Source organism: Heterocephalus glaber, unplaced genomic scaffold (assembly GCF_053883595.1).
Source record: "Heterocephalus glaber isolate CG9 unplaced genomic scaffold, H.glaber_assembly_v1.0 deba00001293, whole genome shotgun sequence".
NCBI lineage: Eukaryota > Metazoa > Chordata > Mammalia > Rodentia > Bathyergidae > Heterocephalus > Heterocephalus glaber.
The window spans coordinates 203,154-222,943 of NW_028258243.1; the positions used below are offsets into that span (position 1 = coordinate 203,154).

The window sequence follows — 19,790 nt, forward strand, 5'->3', positions numbered from 1 at the left end:
GGAACTTTGTTGACCTTGAAGGGCCAGGGACAAAATATTGGCTGTCCTCATAGCCCAGTTACCTTTTAGTTCTGGTCTCCAAACTTTAGTTATTGAACATCCAGAAGAGAAGGTCAATAGCGTTAGCATCGTAACAAGAATAATGAACTTAACTATTATAGTTTTACTGGAATAGCAAGCATTTTGGAATTTAAAATATAGAGAACTGTTACTGTTATCAGTCATTGTTGTTTTTCAGTAGTTGAATTCCTGTAGAATATTAACAGAAAAAGAGCCACAAATAATATTTTAACATGACAATTATGATGACTTTACCTTTGTATCACATTTAAATGTCCATCTTGATATAAAATAGCCATTGTTAAACGTACTCACTTTTTTAAAACACCAAAAGATTTACCTAAATTATTATCTTTAAAAAACAAACAAATAAATAAATAATCTTTTGATAGGATACCATCTAAAGAAAATAGCCCATATATGTATCTGTTATCATAAATAGCTAGAGTGTAAGGAAAGGCAAATACCTGAACCGAAAAGAGCCTATTATCATAAACAAATATTAGAAAACCTGTACAGTCAGAAAGTACAAGTACATTTAGTACACTAGAAAAAATAAAACCTTGTTATGGTTGTTTTTTATAGGATATTTAGTCCTTTGAAAATGACCAGTGTAAGCACACAATAATAACATATTTAGAATTTATCCCTTTGACGACAATTGATATAAACAGTATAATAATATATTTAATAATATTTATTCCTGTAAGTCTTTTATAAGGCTATGAAAAATATCGGGTCAGTCTGTTGTAAGACAAAAACTGTTGAGGTCCCCCTAGTGAACAAAGACTGGAAAATATTTCCATGCGGCTGCTCCTTTGTTCACCAAGGGGAGCATGCCTTGAACTTAATAACCTTTATCTATAAACAACAGAGATGTACGATTGGACAAAAAACAAAGATATAAGACAGTTTCTAAAACTAGGCTGCAAGCAAATATACTTAGCCAAAGGAATTATAATCTCTTTATAATTTTAGGTTTATAATTATAAATAAGACTATTTAAAACTTTTTGTAAGTCAACTACCAGAGATGTCTTATAGAATTAAAATCAGAAGGAATGAAACCTCTATTCCTGTAAACCTTTTATAACAAACTTGAAACCAACAAGGAAACATATATACTTTCTTCATAAATCACTTCCACACAGCTTATTTATGGACCCAGGCCATTTGATTTTGTTCTGCTAACAAGACAAACATATAACATTCTTTTATATCTAAGCTGGGCATAATTCTGAATCTGTCTCCTGATCATCAGTGTTAGGTGGAAACCCATGTTAGCATTAGCCTAGTGGAACAAAGTCAGCCAAGGCTAGGACAGTCACAGAGGGCTTGGGGTGGGGTCAGCTTTCCTCTACACCGAGGCACAGAGGACCACACAAGACACGACGCTGTCTCAGAGAGGCAGGGTGGAAGAAAAGCCCGGGCCTCTGACTCTGCTGCTCACTCGTCTCTCCCCAGCGCCACCTCTCCCATTTTGGAAACCTGGTCCGAATGGCACCATCCACCGGACATTCCCCAAATCAAGATCAAAAGGGCCGGCTTGCAAGTGAACTCACCTGGAGCAGACATGGAGCCTCCCTTGTGCCGTCCCCTTGCTCAGGTGGAATATCTAGAGCCCCACGAGGCCGACACAGATGGTGAGGGCCACAGCAGTCCGGAAGGCTTTCATGGCTTTTGGTTGGGCATTGGAATCCCCCAAATGGCCAGGATGTCTTTTCTAGGCTCCGCAGGGAACTGGCAAGGGACTGACACTGCTGAGCTTTCCTCCTCCTAGCTCCGGCTCCACGACCAGAACACCATGGGCCTGCTCTGCAGCCGGAGCCAGCCCCAGAGGGAGAGCCTCCTCTGGAGACAGGAGAGAAGCAGAAGCCAGCTCCACAGCACTCCTGCCTCTCTGCTGCCGCTGACAAGGACAGGTCCTTGCAGAAGGTGCTCTTAGAATTCTCTCGCAAGCTGCTGGCATAGCAGCTGACCTTGATGGGTGCGGTGAGCAGCTGAGCTCTGTGGGGTGGGGTGGGGTGGGGCGGGGGACGGCGGGGGACACCCATCCTTCTCGCACTGATCTCCTCAGTCCTGACATTCCCAGTTTACCAGATCAAAGTTCCTTCTTCTACCAACTGCATCACCTATACTTGTGTCTCAGCCCCAAGCCACTCCTCTCCTTGGGTGGAGGTCGACAGTAGAGACAGGGCACTCCCATGCCCGCTTCACACAGTGACTGTGATGTCAACTGCGATTGGACAATTGGGAAACAGGGCGGGGAGTCAGACCAACTGGCGGAGGAGGGTGTGCACCGAGGTGCAGGCAGGAGCCTGTGTCACCTTGCCATCATCCCAGGAGACCTGGCCAGCCTCATCACTTTGTAGGCATTTGAGATTCGTGGGTTCTACAGCAGACACCCACACAGAGCCCCCAGTCATAGCTGTCCCAGGAAATGTGCCACTGACCTGGGCAAAGGAGCAGAGGGCAGGTGAGGTTGGAAAGAAGACAGTACCTCAGAATGAGCGGGACTCAGATGTCTGCTCGTGCTGGAGGTTTGGGAGGATGGGCACGGGGACAATGCCACTGATTTTCACGTCAGTGCTAGGTCCTAGGTCATGAGTTGGACATCACTAGTGGGCAGTGGAGGAAAACCAGCTATTTGCAGAAGTCTCTGTCCATAGCTGCAGCTTCCTGATCTCCAGCTCAGGCCACGGCCACCTGCCTGTGGATGGCTGAAGCCATCGACTATCTGGGGTGGGTTCTGCCCGTGTGATGCTGTCTTCCTCCACAGGAGCTGTTCAAGAATGTGGGGCCCTGGGACTGCCTGGGCTCCATCTGGACCCAGAGAAACAAAAAGGGCAAAGAACCTCTGGCGCCCACCGTTCGGGGCCACTACCACACATTTTAATCACGTGGCCAACTGCACGATCACCTCCTGCTTTGGGGGTCCCAGCACGAGGGCTGGAGACAGGGCCAGGGTGGTGGAGCACTGGATCCGGGTGGCCAAGCTAAGTGGTAAGAGGGTGCTGGCAATTTCCTCTGGACATCTCCAATCTGCCTCTTTTCCTCCGTCAGTCAGCTCTTGGGACTGTAGGCTCTTTTCTAAGATGTTCCATGATCCCTAGTGCCTCCTTGTCATGGGGACCCTGACCTCGACTCATAGGTCATGTGGTGCGGAGGGTGCTGTCATGTGATCTAAGCTTCTTTGAGTTTCACTAAAATCCTCCTCCCTGAAAGATAGCCTATTTAATAATTGGTGCTGGAACAACTGGATTTCAACCTGCCAAAGATTCAAACTAGACCCATACCTATCACCATGCACTAAACTAGCCCCAGCTCCGGGCTCGCCGGTGCCCACACTCGCGTGGCCGCGAGGCGGAAAGGGGCTCCTCTGCAGGCAGGACCCGGTGCTTCCTGGGGACCGGCCAGGCCGGGCTGGAACCACCCGCAGGGCCTGGGACCCAGCACCTCAGGGGCCAAGGTCACCGCGCGGGCTCGCCGCGTGCTCTGCCCTTCGGCACCCAGGGGAGCGAGGAGCTTCCGGGGCGCAGAAGCCCAGCAGAGGCGGCCCCCCTACAGGCCTCCTCCCGGACCAGGACAGCGGGGACACTGCCACGCAGAGGACCGTGTGGAAGCCAGGAGAGCGGCTCAGAGCGCGGGCGAACAGGAAGGGAGGAAGCTGGGACCAGCGCGGCCCAGAATTCACTCTCCCTGTCAGCTCAGCGCAGCCACCGGTGTCCCTGAGAGGCCTCCGGGAGAAGGAAGGAAGCGCCTGTCGCAGGACGCGGAAGGCCCCGGGCCACAGGGAGGCAGCGCGCCAGGCCGGGCGAACAGCTCACTTGAGACCCCCCTGTGCCACTGCGGAGCTCAGCTCAGGCGCCCAGCGGAGCCCTCAGGGCAATGATCCCGGGCGGCGGGGCGTCACTGTGGCCCCGGGAACAAACCATCAGATAACCGGGAAAGGGCAGGGTCCTCCTAGGCAGAGGAGTAAGGAGTGCTTGTTGGAGATGCTCTGCCCTCTGGGGAGCCTAGGTCCCCGCCCTCGCTCTGAGCTGTACCAGGCCAGCATTCTCTCAGTTTTCCTGGAAACTAAGCCTCTTCCAAACAAAAGTTAATCAAGAAATTTAAAGACCTAAATTTAACAAGCAAAAGTTCAGGGTGTGATATCTAAGGTCACTACGGAAAATCCAGAGACCAGATACATCACTCCTAACTGCAAGACAAAAGGAAAAGTCAGGTGTGGTGGTGCTTCCCAGCAATCTCAGATCTCGGACACTGAGCAAGACCTAAACACTTTCTCTCTCTCTCTCTCTCTCTCTCTCTCTCTCTCTCTCTCTCTCTCTCTCTCTCTCTCTCTCTGAAAAAGAAACAGTGAGGTGAATTACTTCTGAAGAAATAACGAAAAGCTTCCAGCCTACTTAGAGGAAGCAAGACAGAGAGGAAGACAGAATAAGGTGGTAGAAATAAGCACGAATATACGAACATATTCTCTTTATGCTAGGCATCCTCATACAATCCTGGCAGAGCTGGGGCCCCTGGCAACCTCAGCGCGTGATCTCAGCACAGGGCTCTGCTGCCCTCCGGTGGCCGCTCGGTGTCACTGCACGCCCCGCCTGCTCTGGTCCCGGGAGGAGAGAGCTCCAGCTTGGGAAGCTGACCTGCAGGGATGGGTGCCCCTCCTCCTGCCCCCCAAGTCGCCCTCCCATCCCTCTCCCTTGGGGACAGTTTAGAGCTACCTGTCCGCACAGCCTCACGCACTCACAAGCCGCCTCTGGGAGGTGATTGCCTCATGGGCGTGGTACACCTGGGTTGACAGGAGGTGGGATCTGGGCTGAGAGAAATCGCCTGGTTCAGGGCCTGGGAGCCTTCATCTCGCTGCCTCTGCTCCCTGGACTCTGCTTTCTGTCTGCCAGGCCCCTCCGCCATGCCGCGCTGCCTTTGAGCTGCTGACTAGGGACTGAAACCTCTCCCAAGTGCGAGCCGAGATAAACCTCTCCTCGGTTAACTTGTGTGCGCCCCGTAAGCGTGTCTCGGTGACCAAGTCACTCCCCTCGAGGTCCTGCCCTTGACACCTGCACGGCACGTGAGTGACACCTCTCGGGGGCAGGTCCAACCTTGGCTCTTGGGGAGGTTCTGGAGACGCGGTGGGGCAGCCCCCGGTGAGTCCTGGACGGGTCTAGGCCCCTGCCCCAGGTGTGTGGTCAAAAACAGTACGTTGTGTGGGTGCAGGAGTGGCTCTGCCTGTGTCCGACGCTCTCCACAAGGCCCCGGCAGCTTCCCGGCCGCACCTGTGCCCACCTCGGCCTGAGGGTGTGGGCCCACCTGAGCCACACTAGAGCTCCTGACCTGGCAAGACCCGTGGGGTCCTGAGCCTTCCACGAGCTCTAGGAAGGCTCGATCGGTCTCTGGGAGGGCCTGACTCCCCTGCTGCTCAGCCACCACACAGCGCCCAGTCACGTCCTGTCCTCGTGGGATTTCTTCCCCAGCTAGCAAGGGCGGCCCATTGTGACCTCACTGGTGCGTAGGGCTGTCTTAGTCTGCAAGCTGCAGTCCTTCTGCCCCAAGACCTCTGCTGCTTTGCTGATCTCAAGACACTGACAATATTGCTTGCTGTCTGCTCAGGACCCGGTCGTCTCCATGGCAAAAGTCTTTGGCCATTCATACCCGTGTCCATCCGTTGCCTCAGCCTTTCTCTTCAGCCATGGCAAGGGTCCTAGCAGAGGTTCTTCAGCCTTAGTCAGCCCACTTTAGCTTGCTCCTTTTCTTCCTCGTAGGCACAACAGGCATTGGGCTCTCCCATCCCAACAGCAGCATATGCATCCTTTTCAACTGGAATAAATTTTAAAGTGATTTTTTTAGTAGTGTCTCCCATAATTCATTTTTCTCTTATGGACAAATTTTGGACCCATATCACTGAACCATATTTCAGGCTAAAATTAAGAAATAAATTTAAAAACCTTAAGTAACAAAAAGCTGGTTTGTTTGTTCAATTCTGACATCTGATTTCAGAAAGGATTAAAAAACTTCCAGCATTCTCGGTCTTCTTATTCTTCCTCAGACCTGGCTCCACTTCTTGTTTCTTAGGCATACCTTCTCTTATCTATTCCAGGCTTCCCTTGGGCCGTAGCAGCTCTCAGACGATTTCCCCAGATGAGAAGATATGCATTTCCATCATTTCAAATAACATTCTTCACATTTGTTCTGATTGGCCTTTTGTAAATGATTTATTCATAACCAACCTGTATAACCATGGAAATGACTGTTTTTATTTGATTAAATCCGAAAACATCCATTCCTGAAAGTACAGATTGGAGGTCTTGGGTTTAAGGTGAAGGTGGTCTTTACACAAGTCGGGTATTAATACTATGTCATATATAAGGATTATCTTGAAGCAAACTTGGTAGGAAATTTGTAGGAAAATAGATGCACCTTGAGACCATAATGTTAAGTGAAATAAATCAGACACACAACTTAAATATGACATAGTTTCTGTTGTATACGAAATCCAAAATATAAATAAAGAGGAAAATAAAATAGAAATCAGAGAGATAGATTTTTGCAAAAGGGAAGGGAACGAAGAGATGAATGGAGGAGAAAAAGGATGAAGGGAAAGGAATGGAAAAAGAATTAAGATGTGTGATGTACATTTACCAACTCCCCAAGAGGAATTCAATCATTATGTACTGCAATAATGTACTAATAAAACTTAAGAAAGAAAAATGAAAAATGACACCATAGCAAATAGCAGTGCGTGGTCCTGGGTGGGGTCTTGGATCAGGCAGATTAAGTGCCATAAAAAATCCCCACTATTCAAGTTCTCTTACAGCCTAGTTGAACTTGTAGGACTCTACGCATTGATGTCAAGGCAATTTTTTGCGCCTCCTTCAGTACTACTTCCTGCACATGTGCACTCTTAGGTTCCTGCGCAACAATGGGCGTGCGTCGTAAGAACATCCGGGAGTCACAGGTGTCGTAAGAACATCCGGGAACTTCCCAACTGGCGCGCACTTGGCGACCATTAGCAGTACCTTCTGGAGCGGCTGCGGTGCCTGACTGCGGCGGTGGAGTCTCAGTCTTGTGAGAGGTTTCTAAAACTGACGTATGTAAAAAATGTGATCGAGGCCCAGTCCTCCAGACCCCTCTGTACTGAACATGATCTGTGGGCTTTGCCTCCTCAAGTTTCTGTTCGTTCGTTTGGTTTGGCTGTAGGTTGGAAGGGAGGGAAGTGGCTGGCTGCCATGACGAACCACTCTCCAGGTGGGGCAGCTTTCCACAGACATGAGGGGCTAGCTGTACTGGGATGGTTCAGACTCAGAGCGAGGGAGGTTTTTCCCAAGACTATGTCCTAGCAAGCTTAGAAAAAGCAGATAGAGCCACAGAGTAGACATCCAGTGTATGGGTTATTGGCATGTTTAAAAGATTCCAGAACAAACGGAAGTTTTTTTAAAGTTGAGGGAAAACATTCAATGGTCGGTTTGAAAACACCTAGCCCTAGTCAAAGTAAAACTGACAAATCTATCCAGGACCAGGGTATAAGCAACCAATGTTTTAAATTTCGAAGGTAGGGGCCAGGGGTTAACGCAACAGTGCCGCACCTGCCTGGCAAGCGCAAGGTCCTGAGTTCAATTCTTGGTACCAAAAAAAAAAAAATCAGTGGTAAAAAATGTCAAAGGTTCTCGGAAGGAATATAAAAATTAAAAAGGAAAAATTATATAAGGTTTTGGTTGAGTGTCACAGGGTAGAGAACTCACGAGACTCTCACTGTGCATGTGTGTGTAATAGTGTGTAATATTTTTAAGGGGAAACCAATAATTATCAAGTCATGTATGAAATCCTCAATTAATGATACAAGAGATAAGAAACTCCCTCCCTCTGATAAAATCAACTCATAGATGCACTACAACTATCTGAAAGATTAATAAAAGTTTTTGAAGTAGCGGTGCATGGTAGAAGTCCTGATGGTGAGGATAACATTGAAACTAGGCTGTAAGTTCAAAACGACAATTTTAAATGTTTTAAAAGCACTACAAACATTAAAACCCAGCAGTTTGCCATACTAATAAATGTCTGGAAGCGCACAGACACCACTTTGAGCACCTCTTGTAATGGTAGAGGCCAAAGGTAACTTACATTAATCTCACGATATCTCAATAAATTGAGTATTAAAATATTTTTTTTTTCTGAAGTATGTATACATTATTTTTGGTGGACTATGTGTGAAAACATCATGTTGTACACTTTAAATATGTATAATACAAACATGAGTGTTTCTAAGGACTTTTACTTGTGATTGAAACATTTTAACTATGTGAAAGACATTTAAAAGTACACACGTATTTGCAATTCCAGTATCTCAGTGGCATAATTTCTCTTTTGTTTGAAATCTTCTAATATTTTTATCCATATGAACATATTGCTAAGTTGATAAAACTATATTTTATGCACTTATACATTTTACAGATTTTGTAACAATAATTTGGAACTATGCCTCCTTTTTCACTTTTTTGTAGAATTTTTAAGAGCTGTGTTACATCCACTGTATTTGTATATTACATGTTTTATTTAATCATTTTCTTATTACTAGATGCCAGTGCTATGTTTTGAAATTATAAATAACTCTGCTCTATGCCACACAGAGGGGTGCCTATAATCCTAGAATCAAGAGGCTGAGACAGGAGGATTTTGGAGAGTGCAGCGCCAGTCTGAGCGACATAGTAAGTATAAGGTTTTTTTAGATTACATCATAAGATCCTATCTCAAAAAACAAAGCAAAGAGGGCCGGGGATTTAGCTCAGTGATTTTACCACCCGCTGTGCAAGCACAAGGACCCGAGTTTGATCCCTGGTACCAAAACAAAACAAAACAAAACCAATCCAACTTCCCAGATTAATTTGGGCAAGGGATTTAGCTCAGTGGTTTCGCCACCTGCTACGCAAGCACAAGGACCAGAGTTTGATCACCGGTACCAAAAAGAAAAAAAAAAAGCAAAGAAACAAAAGCTAAGTCTGCTTTGAGTATATTTTTGTATATGGATTTTTCTCCTTTAAAATTTTCATACTTCTTTTATTCCAAGGTATACATATTCTTTTATTGTGTATCAAGTAATATTTTAATATATTTGGTTTTTCCTTTTTAAAAATTATTGAATTGATATTAAATTCTAAAGTTGAAACTTAGAATTGGAGAAATAGAGCAATCCTAAATATAAATTTGGAATAGGGGGTTTCCTAAGTCAAACAAGTTTATGATACTTGATAAGTATATTCAAAATGTCTCCTTAAACTGTTTTGCCAGTAACATCAGCATGGGTGTGTGCTGCAGTTTTTCTATAGCTTTTCCAACATATGTATTTTCCTGATTTTTAATAGTTTTAATAGATGTCAATTATTTCCTTATTATTATTTGACTTAATTTAACTAGTTTACTCTGTATGTGAAAAAGCTATGCATGTAAAGAGAACAAAAGACAAAATTTGAAGTCACTTAAAAAATCAGATACAAACACTTTGATGTTTAGTCGGTAACTTTGTGGAGAAAAAGTCAGAGTTCTTGGCTCTTGTCTTTCCATATGTTACATCTGTTCCTCTGCCACATGCAAAACTGGAAGAATTCTGGACAACTGCTTTATAAAATCCAAGAAACTTTAGCTAGATGAACCATTAAGAATCATCTGGTTAGGGACCAGGGATTTAGCTCAGTGGTTCCACTGCCTGCCTTGCAAGCACAAGGTCCCAAATTTGATCTCCAATACCAAAAAAAAAAAAAAAAAAAAAGAATCATCTGGTTAAACCCTTCATTTTAATAAGATTAAATAAAAACCCATTGAGATTCAAATTATTCAAGATTTTTCAATTAGTAGGTGCCAGGGTGCAATTTAAGACCAAGGTTCCAGGCCTTTCTATCATGCATGCTGCCTTTCTGATGCAAATTCCATCTGGGGGCTAATCATATACCTACAGTTGTCCTTGACATTTAGGCTGAGAAGTGTAAAATTTAGGCTTAGTATACTAATTCTTACTAAATCAAATAAGAGAGTGAATTTCTGTGGTCTTGGACTTATGAGTATAAAGCCAAACCTATATCTGAATAGGTTGCACAAAATGAGAAGCACATTTCATGAACTGTCTCTAATAGGCTTATGCAAAGAATTCTGCAGAAGGTGTTTTAAGCATAGTAATTCCAATGACAGGTGATTAAATCCTCTGGAAGACTGGATCATCATGATCTTGATTTTTTTCTTGCTGTTGATTGTCTTGTTACCTATTCAATATGAATTTGTTCACCATTTCTAGACCAAATTAGGAACTGAATTTTACAACTGAAGAAAAGCACCCTTTTATCCTATCACCTTTATCATTGCATTTTCAATCTTTCTGGTTTATAAAATGTTCCCACAACCAGTAACACGAGTCTCAGACTTTAATAATCTTTGACAGCAAAAGGCATACTTCAGATTCGAGCCCAGCTTCCATGGTGTAAGCTCAAATCAGCAAAACTGCAGAGAACTGTCCTTCCTCAAATTATTTCCCTGTTTCTGATGTCCCCAGGTTAGTGCCTAATGAATATTCAGGCCCAGTCACTTTTGAACCCTGCCTTTTCATCTTTCTTCTGGGCAGTAATGCTGCTGGATATCACTGTCTTCCCCTGATGACCACTGATGATTCATCCTATTATGGTCTCCAAGCAAGGTCATTCCTTCTCCAAATTCCTCATATCTAAAATGTGCTAAAATCATCCACTTTATCTTGAAAATCAAGGAAAAGAAAGTTAAAACAGAATAATTTACAACAGCCAGGAGAATTAGATAGATTTAGAACTGACACATCCAAACTGAAACTATGAAACCCTGCCTCATTCCCACATCCATCCTATGGTAGGGAGGCAGATCAGGGATGCAAGAGACAGGCAATTCTGGGTACCTCCCTACTTTGGGACTGAGGTCCAATTTTTCCCATATTAGAGAAAGAAGTTCTCCAAACTGTCTCAACCTGGGCCTGGCATTGTTTTACTGCCCTGGAATGTGTTCTTCCCATGATGACTGATCAAAGAAACATCCATACGCTTGGGGGTAGTGGAAATCCAGTATTTGCTTCACAGCTTACACAAGATAATCACAATAGTAGGTTGTATATATTCTGAAGTTTGGGCTATACATTCTTAAATTTATGCCTTTACAGGAAAAGAAGTCGTACTCCCTATTGGGTTATCTTGTTCTTTGGGAGCTGTTTTACAACTTTGTAAATGATTGATAATAGAAATGCAAAGCATTTATTGTTTATAAACACCAAATTATTTCCTGTCTGACAGAGGAGAGAAGCTCAGTCTCTCTCTCCTATGATGGAAAAGCCAATCTTGCCTCAATTTGCACATTCATTTCACTGTTTTTCCCCTATACATTGGACCCTCAAGGTACGACTGTCCTGTCATACGAACAACTTGGGTTAGTTAGGTTAATGGACCTAAGTCTGCCTTTTGTTATCTATAGTGTGCACCCAGGTAAATATTCAGATCTCAGCTGTATTGACTTACAACCAACTTGAGTTACAACCGGTCCTTGGAAACCGATTGAGTTTGTAAATCAAGAGTCCACTGTATTTGTGTCTATTCATTGTTTTTTTATTTTTGGTACCAGGGATCGAACTTGAGTCCTTGCGCTTGTGCAGCAGGCAGCAAAACCACTGAGCTAAATCCCTGGCCCTTGTGTCTATTCTTTGGATTCTCTTTTAAACTGGTTAATACCTTAACATTTTTCAAATTAATGAGCAGAGTAAAATCTTTAACAAATGTTTACTTTTATATAGGAGAATCATGATTTTATCATTTAAAAATTATCTTTTAACACCATGTATGAGATCCTAAAATATGGTTACTCTTTGCTACCTTAAATCTAGTTTAATTCTCCTTATATTATCCTATCAATATGAAGAATACAAAGGATCCAATTTGTAGGTATTGTCTCCTCGCATAATACACAGTACACATGCCCATAATCACAACCCCCAAAATAAACAATAATGGTTATCCATAAAACAGTTGAAAATCCATGTGTAAGAAGCAAACATTCTCTAGTGCATGGAAGACACAGTTCTGATGATCCATCAGGCAGAATGTGTACTATCTCAGCTTGAATGGTCTATTTGGGTTACTTCTCCATTTTCTGGAGTTCTTCAGGAATGTAGAATAGATGGTTTCTATTTATACCACGGATTTTTCTCGGCACTGTTAACATTTTGGACCAGACGCTTCTTCAATGTGGGAGCAGTCCTGTGCCCTGTGGGAAGCTTAGCAGCTTTGCTGGCCTCTACCCATTAGATGGCAGTGTCACATCCCCCAAATGGCTCCAGACACTGCCCTGGCCAAAATTGCTCCACTTGAGAATCCCTGATGTATTTTATGAAAGGACACACAAAATAACTTATCCTATAGAAGAGGGAGGATCTCTCCAAAGACGTGTGTATACTCAATTAACATATATCAGCATGGATGGGTCTCAGTGGTAATGTTGTGTGATCACAGCAAGTTACAGAATGATTTGAACAGCATGACCATATTTATGTAAATTTTAAAATCACAAAACTTACAGTGTATATTGCTTATAGGGCCATGGATGTGGGGTGAAAATCATAAAACCATGAACATGAATAGACACCAATTTAATGAGTTTCATTGTGCTTGGGAAAACAGGAAGGAAATTAGGATAGGTTATATTGAAAAGAAAAGTCAGCTCTTTCTATAATGTTTTTCTCACTTTCAAAATAGGTCAAAAACACTATTTCAAATGTTACCTTTTTTGATCCGGCTAACTTATATAGAGACATTGTTATTCTTTGAACTTTATTTGACAGAAAAATGTATAACAAGATGTGAAAAATGCAGCATAAATTTTCCATAGTTCTTTGATGCTGTTATTTTTCAATCATCTGTTTTATATTGTTCATATGACTGCTTGCCTTCCTAATTAAGAGTAGCTTTGAATTGGCAGTGTTTTATACAGCAATTTTCTGGTTCAGACTCTAATGACAACCATAATATAAATGTTCTCACCTTATATGTGTGGAGTGCTTTATCTTTTCTCAGTACTCTTACATCTGTCTTCTCATTTTGTGTTCACAATTTCTTTCACCATCAATCTTAGTTTCAAATCTATTCACCATGTTAATGCAGGTTTCATTTTCTATTGCAGTTACCTAAAGTTTGGGTTACTGACCCTGAGATACCAGATCCCAGGGCAGTTTACATAGGAAGTGACCCACAAAACACTGGTAGGTAAAGTGAGACAGGGAGAGAAAGAAGTTAAGAGGCAGCACGTTTAGAGCAGCTTACTGTTTAGGGCTATTGAGGCTCAGTTTGACTCCTTTGTGTAAACTCCTGTGGATGGCTTTCACAATAGAAAGACACAGTGAGTCATTTGTGGTAGAAGTTGGCAAAACCAGAAGTACTTATTATCAAGCCCTTTACAAGCATAGTTGGCTAACCTGTGCTCTAGAGCATGAAACTGGGGAAGCATCCATATTTTCAAGAGTTCTGAGAGTTTCCAGTGTGAAGAAATGTGCAAGAAGGAAAATATCCATAAACATTTCATTTTTAAAGAAGTAGGTTAGGGACAAAATAGTACTTCTATAAGAACAAATATTGATCATTTGGCCTAAAAAATGATCAAGATCCAAGCAGACACTTGAGACAGTTATAACTCTACTATGGAATGTGTTGGAAACAGTTCAGGCTTAGGAAATAGTGATCATTCATTGTGCCAAACAACAACTAATTAAAGATTATGGTAGTAATTAGCCAAGACTATGTTCAGGCTGGGAACAGGAAGAGATAGTGTTGCCAATAATGACTGCAGAAAACTAACGAAGCTTACCTGTCATTCCAGGAGAGGAGAAAACAAAAACAACAAAACTAAAATCCGTGAATGAAAGGGAACATGTAGTGTTCCCTTCCTGTGTCCTCAGGGTGATAAGGAAGACTGGAGAAGGAAAATCTACCTACTGCAGGTAGGTTTAGAAGGTATCTAAAAGTGATAGCTACTTTTGTTAAATTAATAGACTGGTTTTTTGAATTTAGTTTTACAGAAATTTGAGTCAATAGTACAAGGTTCCCATAGATTTTCTTCTCCACAGTTCCCTTAATAGTAACATCTTGCATTAGTGTGGTACATTTGATACAGTTAAGGAACCAACACTTTTATATGTTTTATTAAGTAAAGACTATAGTTTACATTAAGGTTCACTCTGTGTTGTGTAATTCTATGAATTTTGACAAATGCATAATGTTATATATCCATCCTAATGGTATTGTATGGAATAATTTCTTTACACTGAAACTTCCCTGTTCTTCATATATTTACACCTCCCCTCCCATTTGCCCCCAAACCTAATAACCTAATAATCTGGTGATCCCTGATGCTTTCTAGTGTATACCTATATCTATATGTACATCTACATCTATATATGTGTCCTCGCACTGCAAGGAATTGAACGCAGGTCCTCCAGCATGGTAGGCAGTGCTCTACCACTGAGCTCTAAGCTCACTCCCTAGCCCAAGTGCCTGTAATTTTGCCTTTTCCAGATGTCATTCAGTTGGAGTAATACAGTAGGGAGGATTTTTAGGCCAAATACTTTCAATTAGGAGTATGTACAGAAGGCTTCTCCATGCATCTTCCCCCCCCCCCCTTACTGGAAGTTGAATACAGGAAGCACTGAACTTTATTCTTAACCCTTTTCAATTTTATTTTGAGATCTGATCTCACCAAGTTACCCAAGCTGGTCTCGAACATGTGGTCTTCTTGCCACATCCTCCTAAGTACCTGAAGTTAACAGCATGTGCCACCACACCTGGCTTCTTTGCATGTATATTTCCTTTTGTTTTGTTGCTGATATTCAGTCCTGGAGATTGAACCCAAGGCCTTGGACATACTAGGCAAGCAGGCTAGCACTACACTACATACCAGCCCCTCTTTTGATGTTGTTATTGCTTTTTTCATTGCTTCATGATATTCCATTGTATGAATGTACTAAAGGTTGTTCATCCGCTCACTTATTGATATCATTTGGTTATTTCTAGTTTCTGGCATTTTGTTTCTCCTATATATTTTGTAGATTGTATCTTGCAGAGAATTGGTCCATTTCATTTAAATTATCAAATTTGTGACACAGTGTAGCCGACCCACCCCACTGGCTATGTCAAGCCTTCTACTGGGACCTAGACCTGGTACTTTGTTCTTCTTGACCTGGGGGCAAGCAAGGATGAATGACAAAGAGACGTGAATCTGTTTAACTTTGGGCAGCCAGGGGGCTCTTGCCTCTTAGGAGCCCCAGCATCTGGCTCATCTTGCATTTATTCACCTAAACACTGGTACAAGCAATCAAAGTAGCACAAGGTTCATCTGCTTTCCATTATCCACTAGTACATACTCTGGTAAACAACTTAATCTTAGGTGTTCTAGCTTTTCCCTGGAACCTGCAACATGGAATCACCCTGAGTGCAGCCTTTCTCCTTTGTGCTCAAAGAGGCCAGTTAGGCCTCGCTTCTCTGGTCTCTGACAGCATAGAGTTGTTCATAATACTCTTAATTATCTTCTTCATTTCAATGAGCTCAGTATTGATGTCCTCTCTTGTTTGTGATATTAGTAATTGACCTCTTTCTCTCTTTGTCTTGATGAGCCTGGTTAGGATTTATTGATTTCATTGATCTTCAAAGAACCATATTGTGGTTTTAGCAATATTTAAAATTTTTTTTTATTTTTCAATTTTATTGATTTATGCAATAATTTTTATTTTTTTTCTTTTGTTTGCATTCATTTTATTTCTTTATTTGGGTACCAGGGATTGAACTTGGGACCTTGCACTTGTGAGGCAGGTGGTGGAACCACTGAGCTAAATCCCCGGCACTTGCATTAATTTTATATTGCTCTCATTTGTGTAGCTTCCTAAAGTCTAAGCTTAGATTACTGTTTCTTTTTTTCTAATACTATGCTTTCAATGTTATCAATTTTCCTGTATGCACTGGTTTTGCTGCATTCAACATATTTTGATAATTTGTGTTCTCATCATTTACTTTAAAATAGTTTAAAGTTTCTTGAGACTCTCCTGATAAATGTTATTTGGAAGTGTGTTACAGTCTAAATATTTTGGGAATTTTCTAGCTATGTTTCTATTATTGATATCTAGCTTAATTTCATTGTAGTACAAGAACAAACTATGATTTGTTAACATCTGTCCTGTGGCCTAGAATGTGGTCTGTCTTAGTAAATGTTCCATGTGAGCTTCAAGAGAATTTGTTCTGCTTTGTTGGATGAAGTATTTATTAAATGTCAGTTACATCCAATGAACTGATGGTGGCCTTTCATTCAACTATGCACTTCCATTTTTTCTTTCAGCTGCATCTATCAATTACTGATTGAAGAGTGTTGAAGTTTCCAACTATAATAATGTATGTGTCTATTTCTTCTCGTAACTCTAATGGTCTTTTTTTCCCACATATTTTGTTAATCCATTGTTCAGGGGCATATATGTTAAGATTTACTATGCCTTTTTGGAGAGCTGACTCCATTTATCATTATCTATCACAATTCTTTATCCCTGATTATTTCTTGAAGTCTGCTTTGTCTGAAATTGATATTGCTAGTTCAGATTTCATTTGGTTGTGTTGCCATGGTATATCATCTTTCTCTATCCTTCCACTTTTAATTATGTCAAATGGAATTATGTAGAATAGAAAAGCTATACTTGAATTTTTTTCAGAAGTATACTCTGACAGTCTTTATGTTTAAATTGATATATTTAGGTAATTCATATTTAAAATAATCATTGATATAGTTCAGTTAATCTCTACCATGCTTGTGTTTTCTAGTCATGACAGTTTTTCATTTCTTTAAAAATCTTCCCTCATTTTTCTTTTTGTGCTTTGTTAATTTTTTAATTTTAAGCTGTTTTATTGGTACATTTTAGGTATACAATTCATTTCCATTTATCATTGGGTGTTTGTACCTGTACATGACGTAGCTTGGTTCTTATTTTTTTGCCCATTACCTGTGTGCCCTTCATGCCCTCCACCCTTCCCTATTTTCATAGACATCATTTCCGTTTATTTTTTCTTTTCTCATAGTTTTTCCTTTCTCCCTTTTCCTTTCCCCTTCCCCTCCCTTCACCCCTTCGTCTTTGGAATATTTTTCCTATTTCAAATTATCAATTATTCATTTTAATCATCCTAACCCTCATTTACACTATCAGTTTCTCACACTAGTGAAACTATTTGGTATTTACACATGTGTGTCCTATTTATTTCACTTAAGAGTATGGCCTCGATATGCATCCATTTAGCTATAAATGACTCTAGTTTTTCATTCTTTATGGCTGAGTAGTACTCCATTTGATTAAAAAACCCCGCCTTTTCTTTATCCAGGTTCCAGTTGATGGGCACTTGCGCTGCTTCCAAGCTTTAGCTATTACAAACTGTGCCACTAGGAACATGGGGACACATCTATCACTGTGGTATGATTCTTTTAATTCTTTGGGGAAGATACCCAGCAGGGGACTATCTGGGTCAAACGGGGCCTCTAGCCCTAGTTCTTTGAGGTATCTCCATACTGATTTCCACAGAGGTTGCACCAGTCTACACTCCCACCCTCAATGGAGAAGGGTTCCTTTCTCCCCACAACCCTGCCAGCATTTTTGATTGGTTGATTTCTTGATAGCAGCCATTCTTTGTGGTGTGAGGTGGAATCTCAGCATTGTTTTCATCTGCATCTCTTGAATGATGAGTGATGTTGAACATTTTTTCATATATTGGTTTGCTGCTTTTACTTCTTTGAGAAATGTCTGTTCCCTTCAGGTGCCCATTTTTGAATTGGGTCTTTGAATCTGGGGGGTCAGATTATTTTCAATTCTTTATATATTGTAGAGAGCAGTCCTTCTGTCATTTTTCTTGCCTTGTTTCTTTAATGAATACATTTTCTCTCTTCACTTAGCATATCAATTATACCTTTTAAAAATGTGAGTGTGGGACAAGGATTTAGCTCAGTGGTTTTGCCGCCTGCTGCGCAAGTGCAAGGACCAAAGTTCAATCCCCAGTACCAAAAAGAAAAATTAAATAAATGAAAAATTTTAAAAAATGTTAGTATTTGCCATAGAGTTTGCAATATATATTTACAGCTTATCTAAGACCACCAAGTCTAAGTTGTTAGTTTCAAATAACACTATACTGCTTCTCTGCTAACATAGGTACCTTATAGCAGAGCATTCTCAATTCCCCCATGCTACTACTCCCTATGCCAGTGGTGGCAAACCTATGGCACTTGTGCTGCAGCAGGCTGTTTTTATCATTGAAAGCTATAAAAGTTTCACCATCCCTGCCACTGTTGCTGTCACTGATTCCACTCATTCATAAATTATATGCACCCAATATATTGTTGCTACTAGTACTTTGAGCAGTTATCTAATAGATTAAGAATAAAATGTTCTATTATACCTTTCTTTATTCCTCTCCAATGCCCTTTCTTTCTCCCTTCCCTTGTTACTCTCCTATCCCCACACTTTTTCCTCCCTCTCTCCTGTCTTTCTTCCTTCCTACCTTCCTCAGTTCCTTCTTTCCTTTTTGCTTCCTTGGTCTCTCTCTTGTCATATTTGATTTCTATCTCTAAAGAACTTATTGGAACATTTCTTGTCTAGCATATCTGTTGGCATTACATTTCTTCAGTTGTTCTCTGAAAAACATTTTTTTCTTTATGTCAGAAGGGAATTTTTGCTGTACAAAGAATTTTAGCATTGTGTGGATGGGTTATTTGTTTCAACACCTTAAATATTTTACTGCATTCTCTTCTTACTTACATGATTTCTGAGAACGCTGGTGTAATTCTTTGTTGTTCAGTAGGTAAGGTCTTATCTCCCTGCGTTTTACAAGATTTTCTGTTTTTGATATTTACACATTGAATTTGATATGTGTACTTATAATTTTTTCTGTATTTACCTTGCGTATTGTTGTAAAGGTTCTTGAACCTGAGATTTGGTGTGTGTCCTTAATTTTAGAAAATTCTGAGCTACTATTACTTCAGTTATTTTTCATGGTCCTCTCTTCTTCTAGAGTTCCCATTATGGGCATGTTATGCCTTTTGTAATTGTCCCACAATTCTTGAATGTTCTGGGGTTTTTAAAATTCTTTTGTTTTCTCTTTGTCTTTCAGCCTAGGGAGTTTCGATTGACTTATCATCCAGCTCACTGATCTTTTCCCCAGTCATTTCTAACCTGATCATCCTTCAAGGCATTCTCCATTTCTGCCACAATGTTTTTGTATCTCCTATTTCCTTTTGATTCTTTGTTAGAGTTTCCATTTCTTTTTGATTATGTTACTGAACTGTTCTTTTTTATATGTATTAATTTTAGGGTATAGTAGTTTTAAAAAATGCTGGTTTTCATTGTGGGATTTTCATACAGGCATATAACATATTTTGATCCTATCCAGCCCCCTATTACCCTGCTTCACACCTACTTCTTCCTCTTCTTTATTCCCTTTCTCTGGTCAAGTAATGTCCCTCCTGCTTTCATGTCCTTTTTGAAAAAATCCATGTACTTATCTTTCTGAGTCTGGCTTATTTCACTTAATGTGATGGTCTTTATGTCCATCCATTTTCCCACAAATGACATAATTTTGTTTCTTCTATGGCTGAACAGCACTCCATTGTGTGCACATATCATATTTTCTTCAACCAGTGATCTGTTGATTTTCATCTAGACTGATTCCATAT

At 41.3% G+C, this 19,790-nt stretch overlaps 1 protein-coding gene and 1 long non-coding RNA gene across 5 annotated transcripts; both read left to right on the plus strand.

Annotated features, from left to right (window-relative positions):
- Nucleotides 1-245: 245 nt before the first annotated feature.
- On the plus strand, nucleotides 246-5,941 carry LOC147828115 (ral-GDS-related protein-like). Of its 2 annotated transcripts, XR_015451241.1 has the most exons (4): nucleotides 246-1,702; nucleotides 1,840-1,994; nucleotides 2,839-3,062; nucleotides 4,961-5,941. XR_015451241.1 is itself a non-coding variant. In XM_087211131.1 (3 exons), the coding sequence occupies exons 1-3, from the start codon at nucleotides 1,633-1,635 to the stop codon at nucleotides 2,953-2,955; spliced, it is 342 nt and encodes a 113-aa protein (XP_087067257.1). In that variant the 5' UTR covers nucleotides 246-1,632; the 3' UTR covers nucleotides 2,956-3,428. The 2 variants fall into 2 exon arrangements, 1 of the variants encoding a protein (XP_087067257.1); XM_087211131.1 differs by lacking the exon at nucleotides 4,961-5,941 and having other exon boundaries at nucleotides 2,839-3,428.
- Nucleotides 5,942-5,946: 5 nt separating this feature from the next.
- Nucleotides 5,947-16,484, plus strand: LOC147828116 (uncharacterized). 3 transcript variants are annotated; one of them, XR_015451243.1, is made up of 5 exons: nucleotides 5,947-7,146; nucleotides 8,684-8,761; nucleotides 10,663-10,734; nucleotides 13,923-14,043; nucleotides 16,428-16,484. It is a non-coding gene; the product is annotated as an uncharacterized LOC147828116 (long non-coding RNA). The 3 variants fall into 3 exon arrangements; XR_015451244.1 differs by lacking the exon at nucleotides 10,663-10,734; XR_015451242.1 differs by lacking the exons at nucleotides 13,923-14,043; nucleotides 16,428-16,484 and having other exon boundaries at nucleotides 10,663-13,206.
- Nucleotides 16,485-19,790: the final 3,306 nt, after the last annotated feature.

Coding starts and splice junctions, on each gene's coding strand:
- LOC147828115 (XM_087211131.1), top strand. CDS start 1,633: ATGGAGCCTCCCTTGTGCCGTCCCCTTGCTCAGGTGGAATATCTAGAG. Junction 1,703..1,839: donor CCACGAGGCCGACACAGATG/GTGAGGGCCACA, acceptor TCCTCCTCCTAG/CTCCGGCTCCACGACCAGAA. Junction 1,995..2,838: donor AGGACAGGTCCTTGCAGAAG/GTGCTCTTAGAA, acceptor CTTCCTCCACAG/GAGCTGTTCAAGAATGTGGG.